The 20,069-nt window shown below is 41.0% G+C and overlaps 1 protein-coding gene across 1 annotated transcript in view; it reads left to right on the top strand.

Annotated features, from left to right (window-relative positions):
* Positions 1-15,591, top strand: part of LOC310686153 (mucin-5B-like) — a 62,124-nt gene extending 46,533 nt beyond the window's left edge. The window contains exons 37-50 of the mRNA XM_083459376.1: positions 258-436; positions 1,162-1,231; positions 3,238-3,338; positions 4,292-4,323; positions 5,578-5,755; positions 7,107-7,211; positions 8,195-8,238; positions 8,709-8,933; positions 10,621-10,743; positions 10,949-11,044; positions 12,242-12,370; positions 12,694-12,745; positions 13,316-13,427; positions 14,912-15,591. Coding sequence (XP_083315502.1) covers positions 258-436; positions 1,162-1,231; positions 3,238-3,338; positions 4,292-4,323; positions 5,578-5,755; positions 7,107-7,211; positions 8,195-8,238; positions 8,709-8,933; positions 10,621-10,743; positions 10,949-11,044; positions 12,242-12,370; positions 12,694-12,745; positions 13,316-13,427; positions 14,912-15,086 — 1,621 coding nt within the window. The 3' untranslated portion in view covers positions 15,087-15,591. The remainder of the gene's footprint in view (positions 1-257; positions 437-1,161; positions 1,232-3,237; positions 3,339-4,291; positions 4,324-5,577; positions 5,756-7,106; positions 7,212-8,194; positions 8,239-8,708; positions 8,934-10,620; positions 10,744-10,948; positions 11,045-12,241; positions 12,371-12,693; positions 12,746-13,315; positions 13,428-14,911) is intronic.
* The last annotated feature ends 4,478 nt before the right edge of the window (positions 15,592-20,069 follow it).

Below are 20,069 nucleotides of genomic sequence, written 5' to 3'. Positions count from 1 at the left end.
TGTTTTAGTATCTTCAAGGCATCTCGGCTACCTTATATACCATAAAGAGCTTTAACATTGCAACACTGTAGGATTTTTACTTTCATAGTAATACAAAGCTGATCTTTCTAGAATTGATATCATTGTGAAATGTACTGTACATATTTGCTAAGAATATTATCCTTTCAGTCGCAGTTTCATACTGAAAATGGGGTGGCAAGGGGACATTGCAATATTTATGAGCCATAGTTCAACCATGTATTCTTTTGTCTTTGAAGTGTCTTTGAAGAATGCCATAAGGTTCTGCCTCCCAGAATATACTATGAAGACTGCCTCCTTGAAGCCTGTCAGTCTTCCAATGATTCTGTGCCTTGCTACAATTTGGAGATATATGCTTCCCTCTGCATAGCTAAAGGGGTTTGTACTGACTGGAGGAACATGACGCTAGGAAAATGCCGTAAGTGGAAGACAACGTATTTTCGCTTATCCTAAAGTGAGCAGCAATTTATCGTAGAGCAATAATAGCTGAGTGAACCAATCAATCAACCATTCAAAACGGTGTCAGCAGATGAATAGTAATCAATGCAAACTGAACAATAGCATGTTCTAACTTCAGTTGCATGTTTGTTTCCCTCAGTCTTTGTCTTTTTTTCACAAGAATTAAGATTTCAGCTTCTGCACTTCATAGTGGATTGAATCCAGAAGGGAAGGGACGTTGACTTTTGCTAATTGCTCCATCTCCCTGAAGCCCATTGCAACCTCTGAAACTGCTCCAGAGGGTTGGAGGATCCTCCAGATCAACATGGGAGGTGGCACTGCAAGAGGATGGGGGAATTGGCAAATGTTGCCTCCCTCTCTTTCCACCAACAGGTTCTCTCCACTGGATCAGAATCCATCTGTGGATGTCTGTATTGAATCCATGTTCTCAGCTATGGATATTTCCATTTGTAGGTCAGGGTTGAGCATGCACTGGGGCTTACAACAGTCCTCTGGGTATGGGTGTGCCTTGCCTTGGCAAAAGCCACTCCTTCATTCAATCTGATGCCAACCATAGATGCTTTATGTGATTTTTTTTAAAAAGCTAATGGGAAAAACATAATATGACAACATGTAATACATAGTTCTGCCTCATGTTGGAGTCATTCTGCTTCTTAATGACACATTTTATTCTCTTATATACAGCATACCACTGCCCCAAAGACAAGGTGTACAATGCATGTGGCCCCATTCACCCTGTCACCTGTGATGATGGGTATGTATTAACTAAATAATTAGCTCTCTGAATGCTAATGGCTGCACTTTTGTATCTTTGAATAAGAGACAATATGAAATATGTATATGACTTGCTAGAAAATGGTGAATGTATAAAGGTCATATCAAGATCTTTAGATGAAGATCTTTAATTAGTTAGTATCTTCCCAAGTATGGCAGCAGTGGATAGTTGATGTGTTAATTTTTAGGGGAATGTTGCATTAATTAATAGGATTTGTTTTTTAAAAATGCATTCTTATCTATTTATATGGTCATTAATTCCATGTCAATTCCTCCCCAAATAATTATGATTGCCAGCTTCAGGTTTAACTGCATTCTGGTTAAACTGCATTCTTTGCTGGTAGATACTTTAAACCTGCCAGAGCCTGAGCAGTTCCCACCACAGAAGTCCCTGCCTTGGTCTTTCAACTCTACTCATTTTACAATGATGTTTGCAAGATCCAGTCAGTCCTCCAGGGCACCATAAACCTTTTCAGGTTCTCCAGGCCCTATCCCTATGGCTAATCCAGGGCATGGTAATTCTAACGTTTGGTGCTAAACCCGTCTACCCTGGAATCACATACTCGCTTGTACTCTGCACAAATTAATGAGGCAAGAGTACAAATACTGTATAGGCCACATAAATGGATTAGCATGCTTACCTGATACCATAAATCATGGTAATGTTGAATAGTTATTCTAGCTTTAACTCTCTCTATTCAGCTTGGTTACCTTAAGTCAAGGGTGTTAAAAGGTGGGGTCCGTCCCAAATTAAGTAAAGCAGAGCAGGTGAAAAGAGTTTAAAGCCAGGATAACTATTCCGCATTACCTTGTTCTTAGCTCAAAAAAGGGATTCTGTTTCAACCCTGATCCCATGCATAGTGCAATTGGATAGCATTGTACAGTGGTACCTCGGGTTAAGTACTTAATTAGTTCTGAAGGTCCGTTCTTAACCTGAAACCGTTCTTAACCTGAAGCACCACTTTAGCTAATGGGGTCTCCTGCTGCTGCCGCGCCGCCGGAGCATGATTTCTATTCTTATCCTTAACCCGAGGTACTATTTCTGGGTTAGCGGAGTCTGTAACCTGAAGCGTATGTAACCTGAAGCGTATGTAACCCAAAGTACCACTGTAAATAGATTAAGAAAGATCCTTTCAAAGATTTCTTCCTACTAGTGTAGTGTTTAAAGCTTGAGCACAGTGGCCTGGCAGACTAGCTTTCACTGGTTTAAATTGGGGGTGGAGAAGTGACAGCCCATAGGCCAGATTCAGCCTACAGCACTTTTGACCTGAGTAGACGTGGTTCAGTGTGCGCTGTTAACCTACAACCATATGCACACTTACTTGAGAGTAAGTGCCATTGACCTGAAAAACTTATTTCTGAGTAGACATGCAAATAATTGTGCTGACCGGATTCCCAACACACAATTCTTACTCTTAACATAAACTGTTGCAATTAAGCTGTTGTCTCTTATTATGCCATCTATAGTGAATGGCTCCAGTACAGTGGTGCCTCGCAAGACGAAAATAATCCGTTCCGCGAGTCTCTTCGTCTAGTGGTTTTTTCGTCTTGCGAAGCAACCCTATTAGCGGCTTAGCGGATTAGCGCTATTAGCGGTTTAGCAGATTAGCGGCTATTAAAGGCTTAGCAGCTTAGCAGCTAAAAGGCTATTAGCGGCTTAGAAAAAGGGGGGGAAAGGGGAAAAAAATCGGAACACTCGCAAGACGTTTTCATCTTGCAAAGCAAGCCCATAGGGAAATTCGTCTTGCAAAGCAGCTCAAAAACGGAAAACCCTTTCGTCTAGTGGGTTTTCCGTCTTGCGAGGCATTCGTCTTGCGGGGCACCACTGTATTTATTTACTTCTTAGGAAAGCGCCAGTTTTCTTTTGCATTTAAATACTGTAATCCCTTAGAAAAATAGTGTTTTTACGAAGGTGAGCATTGAAGCTATTAAACTGTTTGATTACAGAACTGGAAATAATATTATCTGCTCTTCTTTTCCTTGCAGACCAACCAAAGATACAAGTGAGCATGTTGCTGAAGGATGCTTCTGCCCAGAGGACAAAATCCTCTTCAATACATACACGGATATCTGTGTCAAAACATGTGGTAAGTTTCTCTAATCCTGATCGGCTAATTATGTCAATTTAAACCAAAAGCAGATGCATAATTAAAGGTGTTGGAGTTCATCAGCAAATGATTGGCCCTTTACTGGCCAAATTACCAGGAAGGTCAACTCAATTCTATGTTAAACATTTGCTGGGAGATAAAATCCCACAAGTTTTAAGGACAGCAGTCAAATTTCTGTTGGTGGCTGTGACAAAAAGAAGTCAGTTAACCACCTAAAGCTGGAAGGATTATTTCCAGGGGCTTACCTGAAGCTATTTGCTATTTTGTATATTTGCTAGTTTCTAGTTTCTAAGCTGCTGTTACTATGCTACGCTTGTCCTGTATGGTTTATTTCTGGTCTGTTGCCCCTAATAAACAGCTTATGAAGATCATTAGAGGTGGTATGTGGAAGGGCAATCCTCTACTTATCTGCTCAGAGGTGTGTGCATGTGTATAATTAGGGCCTAAATAACACAAGGGTAACTTTAGCTTTTTCTAACATTTGCATGTCTTTCTGTAATTTCAAATTATGTCTGTAAACACAAAATGAGCACCTGACCTGTAGGGGGCATGCCACAAGTGGTGAAGAATAGTAGGATGCTATGGCACCCTCAGCATCCATTTCCTTCTGTGGTTACACATAAATGCTCCGCTCCATGTGATGAAATTACGTTTTAGTACTATGTGGTTAATACAGTATTGTTCTGCCTGTATTTTCATTATACTGCATGGAGGTATGTTTTTAAAGAACAACCCAGGAAGAATCCTGTAAAAATTCATCATGTGGTGAAATTCTCTGTATAAACTGGTTACTTAGCTGGAAAAAGCTGCATAATAATGTTTAAAAGCAAATGGTTATGGCTACAGGAAACTTGTGTTAAAGTTAAGGCAGTTTACATGTTTATGGAATATAAGGGATCTGTATGAATTCTTATGCCTTTATTTATTTTCAGGCTGCGTGGGACCGGACGGATTGCCCAAACCAGTGAGTATTTCACTTGGAAAGATGATGCCTAGACCGTTGCCCATACAAAGGCAACATAGAGAATCATCCAGAACTGACAAGGGACTAATAATTGGCCTCACTATGACTGCAACACCCTGCACCCCTGCACATACATTCACAAGGCGGCAAACTGTTATTATTAGTGCTAAACTTCTGCTTTACCAGACAAGGGCATCATTTTATAATGTCGTAGGAGTTGGAGATCATTTCAGATTTTAGGAGGGAGGGTAAAGCCATGGGGGGGGGGGAGAGAATTCACAATATTTTATTTAATTTAGTTTCTTGTTATTGTTATACAGTGTGTGTGTGTGTGTGTGTGTGTGTGTGTGTGTGTGTGTGTGTTGGAGAATAATCAAAAGAAAGCAATAGAAGTCATTGAAACTTTTCTTTGTAGCAAAAAGATTTGTAGTTTTGGTATGCATAACTGGCATGTAGATCCAGATAATTATTATCAACATGCAGAAACAGTGAGCTGGTCAGAAATATAGAAGTGCTTCTGAAGGAGAAGCAGACATAGTCTGAAATACCAGCCTCTCCTGGGCTCTATAGCTGTCAGATGGATTGTACAGCACACTTTCCAGTCCCCTTTGGACTGAGAGGTACACCAGTTGTCCCCTGAAGCCTTTGAAACATCAGATTAGACACACTAATATTAATGGGCCAAACTCAGTCATGTCCATCACTTTCAATGGGTCTATTCTGAGTAGGACTAACATCTAATGCAACACTTTGTGATCTCAAAGAAAGGCTTTGCATGGAAGTGATGGAAATTAAAATAGCAGCTGGTAGAGGTTGTGGTCTCCATCGTAAGTACCGGTACTTTGCTTGGGTTTCAGAAGAAGACCAACAAGACTTTCAGAGGACTCAGAAGGCCATGCCTAAGGCACATATAGAACCAATGCTATATATGTGCATCTCCCTGAAACAGCCTAGAAGGAAATTTAACCTGGTTCAGCATAACTTTCTGTATCTTATAATTTAAGGAAGTCTTTTTATAGCCATTTGTGGGGTGATGGAAACAATCCTTAAGAAGTACCTTCAAGTTGTATTGTATGGCTCAGGTCCAAAGCTTATTGCACAGTTACCGTAAGTTTGATATTACAGGAAACTTAAGATCAACTAAGTGCCCCTTCTAAAGAAAGCTTAAGGTCTAATAATTGACAAGTAAGCAGATGATGATAGGTTTCATTGCTGCCATACAGTGTTAACTGATTTGCTTTCTTTTTCATATAGCCTGGCTCCTCATGGAAGAGCAACTGTCAAGAGTGTATTTGTGACCCATTGACTGAGAGCGTCCAGTGCAAGCCACAGACCTGTGTGTCATCGGAACCACCCAAATGTGAGAAAGAAGGGTTTGTGCCTGTCCCTGTGCTGACACCAAAAGACCCGTGCTGTCCAGAACTTCAATGCAGTACGTATTTGCATGTATTATTTATTGATAGCCAATGCCAATCAATCCAATTCTGCCCTCTGTTGATGAAACAATTTGTGCTATTATGGTTACTGTTGCTTTGGTTGAGGGGGAAACACAGACATCCAGACAGCATTACATGTTGGCAGGTAACATCAGTTGCACAATTCTATCCCAGCTTAATTATCTCTATAGTAAATAACCACACAGAGCAATCTGTAAAAAACACACAAAAAACACCATTTTCTCTTGTCATATGGGGACTGACAGGCAGATAAAGAGTTAAATCTCTGGGTTTGGATGCTTTGCTTTGCTCACCATATAGTCAAAAGAGCTTTACTACAATTAACCTGCAATCCTACATACATTAACTTGGCAGTATGTCCTTCAACCTTAGTAGGAATTTTTGACAGAAATCTGCTTAGGACTGGAGGACTTGTCAGAAACAGGAGATTTGCTAGTCTCCTTTCCCTCCTTTACAATATGATCTGAAGGCAAGCTAAGTCAATTCTGAAATGTATTTATTTATTTAATGCATTTTTAGTCCACCTGTTAGCCAGAAAAAGGCTCGCAGCAAAACTTACAATGATCAGTAATAAGACAGTCCCTGCCCTAGGTCTTGACATATAACAGACCTGGCATGAGAGGGAAAGGAAGTGGTGGGCGGGGGGGGGGGAGGCATACTCAGACCTTGGATCTTACTGTTCTTTTTAGCCTGGAGGGGTGAAACAAGCTTATTGTGGATGGTGGGTGGGGATTGGATAGGTCTCCCACTTGCCACGATGGCCGGCTTGGGAGGCAAGGGGAGTAAACTCCTAGCAGCTTTTAATGCCCTGGAGTATGCTGTCCTTCAGCTCTACAATACTAGTGTGTGACGTGTTGGGTGGTGAGTGTATGTGTCAAACCTCCTTCAGCTGTTTTTTCTCTGGCTGATGGAGGGGGCCATGCTGGTCAAACTACAAGAAAGAAGATTCCACCTAAACATTAGGAAGAACTTCCTGACAGTAAGAGCTGTTCAACAGTGGAATTTGCTGCCAAGGAGTGTGGTGGAGTCTCCTTCTTTGGAGGTCTTTAAGCAGAGGCTTGACAACCATATGTCAGGAGTGCTCTGATTGTGTTTCCTGCTTGGCAGGGGGTTGGACTCGATGGCCCTTGTGGTCTCTTCCAACTCTATGATTCTATGATTCCTCGTGCATGCCTATCCCAGCCCAGTACACTCTCACCCACCAGTCATGATACTGAATAGGATTATTGTCCTAGCACCACAGGAATATTTGCTGGTCTAAACATTTAAGGCTGGGGTGCTAGACTTGCTTCTTCAGCTCTGTTGTGTTTTCTGATTATTCCACAGAATGCAATACTACTACCTGCTCCAATGAAAAGAAACCTTGTGAACTTGGATACGAGGCAACCCCAGTCCTGCTTGAAGGAGACTGCTGTGTCAGCTTTCCCTGTAGTAAGTGCTAGCATTCTGACATGTAGAGAGAGAAAGTAGATGAGAGAGATTAAAACATCAAGTTAGGCTGGACCCAGACATAATTTATGTACAGTGGAAGCATTCCACACTCCCCTCCTTAAAACAAACAAACAAAAATGTTGCCATGAAAACATTTTAGAAACTGAAGATACATTCTGGAGTGCGGCGTCAAACAGTATGAACTACACTTCAAAGCCACCTTGGACTAGTGTCAGACTAAAAGCTGGAGAAACTCATCTTCAAAACTCCACTAGGCCGCAAAGCTCATTGAGTAACTTCGGGCCAGTCACTGTGTACACAAAATACCTTTAAAGCACATTATTTCCTCCAAAAGAATTCTGGCCAGGGTAGTTTACCCCTCGCAGTTAATATTCCTGGCAACCTTTAACAAACCACAGTGCCTAACATTCCCTAAGGGAAAGAACATGTTTCAAATGTGCTTTACAGTTTTATCTCTCACCTGAATCCATTTCACAGGATTGTTGTGATGGTAAAAGTGTGTGTGTGTGTGTGTGTGCGTGTGTGTGTGTGTTGGTGTTGGGAGGGACTATATACATTGCCTTAAGCAATAAATAAATACACACACAAAGTGTTCATGTATCTCCTTTCACTTTTGCACAGAAAGGATTATATCCAACAGTCAAGTGAGCAATGAGGTATCACCTTACTCTCCTCTCCCCGCCCCCCAATCTTTTTCAAAGATTTTCCCTGTCAGATAAGTTACCATATTTAAAGCTGGAGTCAGCAAAAGGTGGATGTAGATCTCTAGTTGATCTGCACTAGATCAGCAAGGATATCTGCCTCCCAGCTGTGAAACAATAGCAACATCAAATTGATCCCCCACCCACTTAATTTAGGCAGGTGAAATGAAGAAAGCTTAGGGGGATGAGGATCCAGGAATGGACCTTATAAACATAATTTCCCCACCATATTTTAAAGTAATTGTCTGTTTCTGTTTTCAGTACCAATCCCAGATGTCTGTCTTGTCAATGGAACAGTTTACAGGGTAAGAATGCGAGTTTTATGTCTATATATACTATGTACACAGATTAAAATCCTTCTTTTCTATTGTTCCCTTTTCAGTCGTAGGCAGAGACTGTAGCAGCAGCAGTAGAAATTAATTTCAAGGGGTACCTGTCAAGTCAAAGCAATGCTGTTTGAGCATGCTTTTTTTATATACTGATTTTCAGACATATTTATTATACCTTTCAATTGTGAAGGTTCTCAAGAGTAGCTAAAAACAACCAAAAAGAAACGTGAAATGGCAGAACCACCAGACAACAATAAGAACGGATGTTAAAACCACATAATATAAAACACCATAAGGTTCTGGGGAGATAAAAGAAGGTTATTTTGGCTTCATACCAAAAAGACATTGAAGTCAGTGCTAGGTGAGCTTTCCTGAGGAGGGTGTTCCAGAGGAGGAAAATGGCAATGGCACCCACCTGAGAGGTGCTAGAACGGAGTTCCGGCAAGTTCCAGCTGAAAAAAATCCTTGCCTGTCACCCTCGCTGGCCATTGGGCATGCTGAATGGGGCTGGTGGAAGTTGGAGCCCAATACCTAGAGGGCCACAACTTGCACCTCCCTGCCTAAACTATGCAATGATTTGCATGTGCAAATCTTCACTGACTGCTGTGCTGTTGAGTTGGCTGCATCATCCCCAAAGCAGGCATTTTTCCAGTCACACTGCTGTTTACAAAGTATGCAGCGCTCAGGGAGACTGATGTATCCAGTAGGCCTTCATCACCAGCTTAATGTATATATGCCAGTGAGATGAACAATAACCGGTTTTATTTGGGGGTTTTGCCATTTTTGGCCTGTGACATCTTGGAACCGTTCTCCAGAGAGCAGGCCTCAAAACGTGCTCAGTTCCAATTTTCCCCTCAAGAAACCCTTTCAACTTTTGGCCACTAGGGGGCCAAACAAATCAACTTACTGTATCGTTTTATTGGCTTTTTTATGATTCTGACTGTTTAAAATGTTCCTTCGTAAGCCGCTTTGAGCACTCTAGTAGGTTGGGGAAGGTGCAAAATAAAATGTAAACTTTAAAGTTATGAATTTGAACTTGAGGCCATATTAGAATACTACTGAGGGTGGGGGAGGGGGGGACTTCCCAAGCAAGCATTTTTTGAGTAAAAGTGCAAATCATTCTAAATTATTTAAACCGCCTATACTTAAGTGTCCAGACAGGGAAGTTTTTAAATGGCCATTTCGAAAGGACACCTGCTTCATTAACTATGGAAAATGTTTGACAATGGGCAGATACTTCTGCCAGATGAAAAGCAATTCATTGAGGCAACTCAAGCCACTGTTTTCTGCCTTCTAATAATGGGTAGTTTGGGGATGCATTTAGACAGGAGCTTAATATTAGAAATGGGTTGTTGAGATATTGCAAATGGGTCATTGGCAACATTTTTTTAACCTAGCAGAGTTTCTCTGGAAAAAGTAAATCTGAATTAAAGATGGGGGGAATACGGGTTGATATGTTGATGACAATGTCATGTGGATCCTGGGTACGGCTGGGCAATATATATCATTCAAAACTAGCTTGAAATCCATATTGTGATATTGTTTCCTAATTTTTGACCTCGCAATATATCATGAATCATGATATGAGTGTGCTGCTTCACAATCATATTTTTCTTGGGTTGCATTGTGACTATATCAACATTTCCCACAGTAAACATCTCACATCTCATATGTGAAAGTCAGAACCACATTACAAAATACTCAAGGATGCATGCCAAGGAATGGCCACTGCAAGTTTAGGTTAGGTTTGCCAAATAGCTAGAAAAACATCTGACCTGCTCTGGTGCAGCAGCTTGACTTTCAAAAATTAACAGCAGCTTGACTTTAGAAAATTAACAGCTGAAACTTTTCACAGCATGGAAATGAACATTATACCTTCTTATCTCTCTAGATCACATGGCTGTTAAACACAGCAGCTGAGGTTGGTTAAGAAGCTGGCAACCCTGTTAGACATATATTTCTTCTTACACTTTACATGTTTACTTAGGAAAATGCAAATATAATATTGGTGTAACCATGGCAAACACAGTTGCAATATAAAACAGGAATTAATACTCAGTTTAAAAATCAAGGATGTTTCCACAGAAGTATCTTGGATTCTTAGAAACGTGGCTTCAAATATTTGCTCATTTCTGAATCCACTTGGTGGCCATGGATAAGTTACTATCATTCATCGTTTTTCTGTTCACTGATTGCTTATTTAGAATATAAATGGAGTTCTCATAAAGTGAAATAAAAGCAAGAGTTGAAAACATTTTGTATGTTAGATATCTTTAAAAAGAATTTGATATTTGGTTCACAAAGTTGCTTTATACACTCTGTTTACAAATACAACTGCTATTTTTTCACTTTTCCCAGGCTGAAATGCCTGTTCCTAGCAAGCCTTGTGAAACATGTGTCTGCAGCTCTGAAAAGGACCCAGACTCCAATACAAATCTTGTAAAATGTCAACCAGTTACATGTGATAAGGATTGCCAAGAGGTAAGCACAAATCTTTATTTCCCCTATTACTGCTTCTTTCCCAACAGAACAATCCTAACTTATGTCTGTACACAAGTAAGTGCTATTGAATTCAGTGGGTCTTTTCCCAAGGTAAGTGGGGTTAGGATTGCAGCCCTAATCATTGCAGGTGGCTGCCTCTTCCACACGTATCATGCATGGTTAACTTTTCCTGTCTGCCAAACAGGGTTACGAGTACCAGGTAGAAGCTGGGGAGTGTTGTGGAAAGTGTGTCCAGAACGCATGCATAATCAACATGAATGAAACCACTGAGATACTACAGGTAATTATGTATTCTCACTCTTCTACTTTCTTTACCCAACTGACAATGATGATTGTAGGCGTTCTCAAGCATATTTTTTGCTCATTCTTGGCTGCCTTTTCAAATTGGGACACATGAATTTAGAGAACCAAAGTCTACACTGCATACACAAATAAACACTGAGGGGTCCAAGTAAATGACTGAAATGTGAACAGGCTAAGCTGAACAGGCAGTTCTGTGGGGATTTGAATGGTCATTCAGTATCTGTAAGCATGGCTCTCATGGCAGCAACAGTCTACCTGATATCTGAGAACTCATCTACGACTTAGCTAGAAGGTCAAAAGGAAAGCATGTGAAAGTTCTGTGGATTAAGGATCTAGTGAGCTGTGAGACATCAAACAAGGAAACACAGAAACTAGCATCCAAAATAATTGGAGTCACTTGCAGGAGGTGAAGAATCTGATCCTGCAAATAATCTGTTGCTCCCTAAATAGGTGGTGCCCAATCACAAAATAAAAAGCTAGCTAGTTAAACCTGATTATGCAATTGCCTTGTGTTTATCAAGCACTGAGGTCAAGCTGGGTCCAGTGAGATCCAAGTTGCCAGACTACCTGAGTTAGTGCTTAAATCAGGCGTGGGGAACTTGTGGCCCTTCAAATGTTGTTGGATTCTAACTCTCTTCAACCTCAGTGGTCAGCGATGATCAGAATTGTAGTTCAGCAACATCGGAATGACTGCAGGTTCCCTACCCCAGTTAATATTAGAATCAGTAGGACAAGGTAGAATTGTTCATTACCATTAATGTCACGTTTTGAATTGATTTAGTAGCATTTAAAAGCAGCCTTGACTGCTCTAAGTTCTGATTATTTCTCATCATTCAAATATATTTAGGATGTATTGGATTTGGATGTCAGGTGATGCAAGTTCAAATGTCGTCTTGGTAATGTGGCAATATATCTCACATGCAATATATCTCACATGCAAAGCCAAAGCCCGCTTACCTGCGTCTAAGAAAAAAATACCAATTTCCAACAAGCGTGTTTAGGATTATAACTACAGAGTTGCTATGGAAAATGAGGGTTAGAATAAATTGTGACATGTCCTGAGCCAATGAGATGTGATTATGGGCAGTGGCAATCTAGCTAATTTTAGAGTATATTTGGTATGCTAAAACTTGAAAACAAAACGAATAATGCTGTGTTTTATTCATGACAACAGGCTGGTGATATTTGGCCACCAGGAGGAAATAACTGCAGCTACTACGAATGTGAGCAAATGAATGATACATTCATTCTGGTCCAATCTAAAAGGAAATGTCCCATCATTCATCCAGAGGAGTGTGAATCTGTAAGTTTTCTTTTCCCCATTCTTAATTTATAATCATTTCTGCTCTAATTATGTTAAAGCTCAGACAATAAGTTCTCAAGATGTTTTTGAGTAAGATATCATGTGCAATCACTGTCACCAGTTTTAAAATAATAAACAATACTTTACTTCAAAATAATAAACAATACTCAGACTTATCCTGGACAATGGATATAGGGACACTTGGGGGGTCTGTAAGGGCACAGTGCAAATCCGGTGCTAGATAGTTCCCACTTTTTCATGCAGCAGTAGTGTTTTGTTTTTTAAAACAACAACAACAACAACCTTCTTTTCCTGTTCTATAGCATGAACTTGAACTGACTCCTGATGGCTGTTGTGAAACATGTAAACCTAAAAGTAAGTGAAGTTTTTGCTTACCTTGTTGATTACTAGGGCATTTTACAACAAATGACTGAACAATACTGTGCCTAGGTCCAGGTTAACTCTATTTAGATTAAGAACCACCTCCTGTTATCTAACCTTCATATATTGTTTGAGATGGAGAGAAACCTCTTCTGAAACCTGCAGCTGTAGTTTGTCCTACTTATTTTTGCTGAAAGTCTTGTTTTGCACTGAGTCTTCATAAGAACATAAGATGAGTCTGTTGGATCAAGCTTATGGCCTATCTAGTCCCACAGCCTTTTCTCACAGTAGCCAATCAGATGCCTGAGGGAAGCAGTACAGCAGGCAAGTAGCAAACTATGGTTGCTTTGAAAAACAGACCTACCTACAAGAAACTGTCTATAAATAGCATTTAGCAGAATGCTATCTATTACTAAAGACCTAAATTAAGCCTACTCTTCCATGCCATATGTCTATATGCCTCATCTGTAGCTCATCTGTAGCCAGAGGTAGAAATCCACATCAGTGAACATTATGACATGATATTTATTGATTCCCCCCCACACACATCTCTTTTTCTTTCAGCAAATGACTGCAAGGTTCACAAGAACCAAACTCTTATACGTCAGAGTGAATGCATATCTTCTGAAGTTGTGGAACTGACCTACTGCGAAGGGGCTTGTCCAAGCTCTTCAAAGTAAGTGACAAAAAAGTCCTATCCATTTATCCACGTCATTTTGGGATATTCAAGTCATACCAAGCAGAAAATTACAAAGGTCCTCACAGTGAACATCATATGCATTTTGAAGCAGGAGCACTCTCAGCTCTTGTATGTGAATACACCAGTATGCTGATTACATTCTGTCATTATGACAATGTACACAGAACCCTAGTTTGTTAAGGGTGCTGGAAATAGTAGCTCTGGGAGGGGAATCTAAACCAACCCCAGGATTGTTTTTTGGGATGAAAATTTGCTTTAAATGTATGGTGTGTATGTAGCATCTATCAGTGCCATTATTTCCCTTCAGCTTGCTGCTTGGGCTCTCAAAATTGCATTGTGTCCCTAATATAAAAAACCAGGGGAGAAATCCAGTGTCACAGCAGTGGATGCAACAGGACTTCCCCTTCCTCTCCTCCTCCCTGTACCCCCTCCAATTTGTTCTTTAGGGCCCCCCAAGCCCTCTGGAACAGACTTTAGGGGTGCACAGGAGACTGGAGTGGGCAGCAGAGGAATGGGAAGCCCCATTTGCACAAGTGAAAGTCCATTGCACAAGAGGATGCTGAATTTGGTTTAGTCCCAGATTCAGAAGTAATCTTCACCAGAGCTGGAACATGAAGTGTTGTACATGTGATCATTTCCTGTGTGTGTATTAACTGCCAATCATTGAATAAAACACTGTCATCCTGATTCTACACTTTACACAACTATATACAGAAGAAATGTTGTTGTATTCTTTATTATTTTTACATTTGGGACAAACTGTACTGATTTTAGTGTGCTTTATTCAAAATATTAGAAGCAAAATGAATATACAACAGTATTTTAATCATTCTCATTAAACAACAGACAAGTTGTAAGTGGGTTGGATCACTATTCCAATTTAGACACTGCAGCATTCAGGTGCATTAATTTCGAACACCCAAACTCACAAAATAAATTGTTTCCATGTACTTGGTACCCTGGTTTTCCATCTATCCATATGGCAGAACTAGAGAATCCTGATCTGTGCACAGATTCTTCAATCTATGTGTAGGAACATTGGTGTGTTCCAACAGGAATATTGGAAGATCTGTTTCCCTTCCCATATTCCGGTTTGGAAGTAAAACTTGAATCATGTGAAAGGAAAGTGTTTTATGTAGACGTAGCCTTTTGCATCCCCATTCCTCTACTCCTCATGTTGCTTTGGTTCCTCCCTTGATTTGGGAGCATGTTGAGGACCAAATTGCTCATGAAACCAAAACTATAAATAGAAGGTTTGAAAGCAAATACATTTCTTTAAAATCACCACTTCACCTAAGCCTGTTTTGATAGGCAAAAACCTCCTGCTCTTAAAGCCAAACACTGGGATTTGGTAAATCTAAGCTGGGAATAATGAGATCTAACAGTGAGCCTAGACTGCTAAATGTGGCACAGTCACATTTTCAGGAAAACTTCTAATCTAATCTATTTCACTTGGACAGGTATTCCAGTGAGGCAAATGCAATGCAACGTGAGTGTACCTGCTGCCAGGAGCTCAAGAGTCATAGGAGAAAGGTGACCTTGACATGCCAGGATGGCAAAATCATTGACTATGACTACATCTACGTGGACGAGTGTCAGTGCATGACTGCGTGCATTCCACAATCCAAAATTTAGCTACAGGAAGAGGAAAAAGTAGTGAATTTGCATTCGTCATAGGAAAAAGAACCCAACATGTTCCAAAGCAGCTAAAACCAGTCACCATCTAAATGCTACTTCATGTCTCTCACTATGTCCCTGAAAAGGTCAATAGTACCTTTTTTCTTGGTCAGCTGCCTAACCAAATTAATGTTCTATTTCCTGCATGATCATTTTTGGTCATTTTGGCTAGCTATTTACAAAAACAAGTGCATTTAGAAAAGCTTCCAAGGATCCCTATAAGTATAATAAAATGATGATAGAAATGTATAACATTGTACTGTAGAAAACTAAACTTCTGCTTCAAATTTTCTGTGCAATGCTGTTTATTTTTGGCAACTATCTTTTAAATTACTGAGCAACCTTTGCTACAGAAGGAGTGTTTTGTATAGTGTCAGCAGGCATGTGCTTTTGACAAAGATAAAGCTGCTTTCCTTTTTACTCTTTTTTCTTAAGATTAATAAAAAATTTAAGCATGTTTCAACTTTGACATCTGCCGATTTCATTCACTGGGCATTGACATCCCTTAAGTCACACCACACAGGGCTATGATTCTGTTGTTTGGGACACCAAAAAGGATGGGGCCTAGCTGTAGTCTCTCAGGATGCTTTTGGGCTTTGTATGGATGTTTCTTCTACTCTGTTCCAAAGTGCAAAGCAATAGCTAAATCTTCTTTATCATTACATTGCAGTGTTGTTTTACAATTGTTTTTATGCCATTTTTCTCTCGAGCCATCCTGGGCCCCCTTTGCGGAAGAAGGGCAGGTTATAAAACTGAAATAATAAATGATTAATGATTGGGATTTTTATACCATCAGTTCAATCCTATTTCATTCAAAGTAAGAAATTTATCATTTCAGTAAATTCAGTATATACACCAAATTCAGTACAGAACATCCTCAAACCTTCCTCTCCTATGCTACCAAGCTTCAAACCAATATCTTGAGCTGTTTTCTAAACATAAGCCATAGAACCTACAATCTCCCTACCCTGCATTTCTCATTTTAATGGTGGGATGTGATTCGGCTGATTCATTCTACTTAATGCTCTTCAGTTCAAATGTAAAAGCCTTTGGTGAAACCTATTTTTAACAACTATAAAGTATTGCTGAGCCCTGCAACATAGGGAAAGACACTCTGTAGAGCAGGGGTCAGCAAGGTTTACCTCGCCTGGGCCGGTTTACTCCAGCGGAGATCCCTCCGTGGGCTGGATCGTGAGTGCGTGCACCTGCATTTTCCAGCGTCTGCACAGACGCGATTTTCATGGAAGTGAGTCCCTGCACTGCGCTGTGCTGGTTTAGTGCAGTGTGCGGGGACTTGCCAAGCAGGCGCCTCAGTTCAGGGGTGGCTCGTGGGCCGGTTAAATGACCCCCATGGGCTGCTTGTGGCCCATGGGCCTTAGGTTGCTGACCCCTGCTGTAGAGCAGGGAAGCACTGTCCTCTCTAGCTCTCTACACTGTCCTCTCTTAAAGGCTGCAATCCAGTGTGAAGATTAACAGATTCAGTTTGCTGTTCCCCTGCTGTTAAAGGCAGAATGTTTTGCTGCCTGAGGCACCCCCCACCCCTTTCACTGAAACTCAGTGAGAGAGGAGATATTCCGCAAAACCTTGCCATTCATTTTCCCTGCACTTCTTGCACCACCTGTGAAGAGTGCAGCCACTGTCGCCTGCTGCTCTCCTATCTCCTATGTTTAACCTCACCTTCTGCACATCGGGGTTTCCCTGGTCCACCTCCAGTTGCTTCAGGCGGCAGTGGTGTGAGGGAGGGAGTGCAACTCGCCTCCCTTGTGGCTGCTGAAAAGCTAAAGAGGGAAATGCCTTTTCACAGCCACTGCGGCCATCAAGTGACAAGGAGGAGGAAGCTAGCACTGGCAGAAGGAAGGCCTGGAAGAGGCAGAACCGTGCACAGCAACAGCAAAAAAAGTGCTGGGGAAGCAGCAGCAGCATTTTCTGTTTTGCCTCAGGTGGCAAAATGTCTTTGTCCAGTCCTGCCTTCTGGATTCAGTAATGTTTCAGGGTTTTTTTCTGATCCATGGGAGAGTATCAAATACATTCAAAACTTGAAGGTATGGGACTCACAAGAAAATGTTTTTTATACTCTGTTCCATACTGCAGCAACCATCCACCTAGCACTGACTACATGTTCACAGAGAATTTAAAAGCAATATCCACTTCATTAGTGAACAGAAAAAAATCTCAGTGGTGTGCAAACTTCTAGAGTGAGTGAAATGCTTTAGGTTAGAAGAAGACAAGATGGAAACTCCATTCTATAGTTTTTAACAGTCTTAAGAGGACAGAGAATTGTGGACTTAAAATACAATTCTAAGAATTTTTACTCGGGAATAATTCCAACTAAACTGAATTTAATTTGCTTCCTAATGACAGGTGTACATAGGGCTACAGCCTCAATGGGGTTAGATTGTGCTTGATGCATTGGCCATATGCTTTGTTCAGTTTCCTGGATAGGGAATGGCCAGAATTATACGATAGGAGTAAAGACTGATGGAGACTCGAGAGTTGCATATTAATGTGCAGCATCTCATGCACTTTTTAAAGAACAATGGAAAGCCTTCCAAAAGCAGAGAAAGCCCAAATCGAGTATTATTTCATATTCACAGTAAAGATATTCTGATCCACTTTCTCTTTTAACCAATGGTACAAAATCAGCATTCTTCCTGAAAGCCTCAAAGCAACAAAAGTTGCTATGTTCTACATCCTGTATCTCTGAATCGAAGGGTGTTTTTATGGAGATTCAGACACACTGGAGCCCTTGTGGCCATGTTGTTCGCTTACAGCCAACTGTGCTGCAATGCTATATTAATTAAGTTCTCCCGATTTTCTCAGCTGGTGTAACGATTATATTCAGTGAGTGGTGTTGACAGCAGCAAGCCTTCAATCTGAAAGCACAATTCTGGTGCCTTTGACTGAGCTAATTGGTTATGATGCTCATTTAATATAAGGAAAACATGAGGATTCATGTTTCCTTGCCTAGCTTATAATGAAACATGCAGGCCTCAAAAATGACATCTAGATTACATTACAGGAGGCAATGCCCTGGGGTCAACAACAAGGAACACGGCTCTTTTGCCTCCATGCTGAGCAACACTGCTCAAACTCTTTAAGTGCCACATAAAACAATCTCCTGCTTCTTTTGAAGTAAAACACACCCATGAGAGATAATGGGAACCTTTTTGAGTTCATTTTCTGCATTTTGAAATTATTTTCATCAAAGAATTAGAAAAACATTAACACAGAACTTAATACTTAATCCAACTGGCTTATTTTTTATTTTTTAAAAAGAAGCTGCAAGAGTCATTAAGATGTCAAAGACCAGGGCCATAGCTAGGGCGTGGCGAGGTGGGCCCCTGCCAGGGGTGAAGGTGTTTGGGGGGCGTAAAAATATGTCCATAAATATAAATATTGATTATTGCCTCTTAAGAAATGGTTTTAAATAGAGGGTGACTTGAATGGGTGGAGGGGTGTGTGGAGGAGAGGCGAAAGAGCTAACTTGTCCATGGCTAAGGGGCGCAATCTGAAGGGTTCTGCCAGGGCGCAAAATCACCTAGCTATGGCTCTGCAAAAGACTTCCAAGTTAGTACAGTAATTATGCTTCAAGGCATAATCAGATTTATCACTTCAGTTACCCAAAACATTCACTCACCTCATCAAGAATATTCACTGAGAACTTTTTTCCTTTTAGTTTCAACCTATGGCACCCAAGGCTATTATTATTTTTCCTGTGTAGAAATTGTTTCAATTCAATTTACAGCAGAGGAATATCGGGTAACATGAAGGAAAACATTACCATTTTGGAATGTAGTAGATGACTGGGGGGGGGGGGAGTTTAGGAAGAGTCCTGCTGGATTACACCAAAGGCCTTTCCAGTCCAGAATCCTGTTTTCCACAGAGCCCATACAAATGCCCTTGAGAAGTTAGTCACCACACTGCTCACCCCTAAAGGTAAAGGTAAAGCTACCCCTGCCCGTACGGGCCAGTCGTGTCCGACTCTAGGGTTGCGTGCTCATCTCGCTCAAGAGGCCGGGAGCCGGCGCCGTCCGGAGACACTTCCGGGTCATGTGGCCAGTGTGACGAAGCAGCAGCTGGCGAGCCAGCACCAGCGCCGCACACGGAAACGCCGTTTACCTTCCCGCTATAAAGCGGTACCTATTTATCTACTTGCACTTAGGGGTGCTTTTGAACTGCTAGGTGGGCAGGAGCTGGGACCGAACGACGGGAGCTCACCCCGCTGTGGGGATTCGAACCGCCGACCTTACGATCAGCAGGTCCTAGGCACTGAGGTTTTACCCACAGTGCCACCTGCGTCCCTACCTCTCCTCTCCTCTCCACACTGCTCACCCCTACTAACTCTATATTGTTTATAAGCCTATTACCAAAGCAAAGATCCCAATACTAATCCTTGGGGAGCTCTACTTTCCACATCCTTATAGTTAGAGATCAATTTATTTCCAAAACTTTGAATACTGCTACTTAAAACAATTGCTGATCCATAACAGAACCTCTTCTGTTATTTCCAGATTCTGTGCTGAATTCTGTCCATTCAATTTTCCCCCTTCTCATTTTTGGGACTTGTTATTGAAGGAAAAACAAGCCACTATTGATTACCTAAAAGTAAAAAAAAAAAAAAGTATAATGGACTCCCTTCAGAAAGTAGCTCCTTTCCTCTTCCTCCTCACCATATTATTTTGCTTCAAAAGATGGCAAACTCTTCTGGCCCAGAGAATACCAGAAAGCCATTTAAGCATCATTTGCATTGCGCCGCTATTAATCTTGACAGGATATTGTATCATTTACTGGAAACACTTCAGGCTTGATTAGAGCAAAACAATATGCTTTGGGAGACTAGCACATGAGGGAGGGGAGATATAATTTTCTTCCCATGTAGCGAGCTTGTAATCACTACCAAGGAAGCTCTATAGGGCTCTTAGATTATAATGTGGCATAGGT

Source organism: Podarcis liolepis, assembly GCF_965112155.1.
Source record: "Podarcis liolepis genome assembly, chromosome: 1".
Taxonomy (NCBI): Eukaryota; Metazoa; Chordata; class Lepidosauria; order Squamata; family Lacertidae; genus Podarcis; species Podarcis liolepis.
Note: the sequence above shows the minus strand (reverse complement) of the source record. Positions and strands in the feature narration are given on the sequence as shown.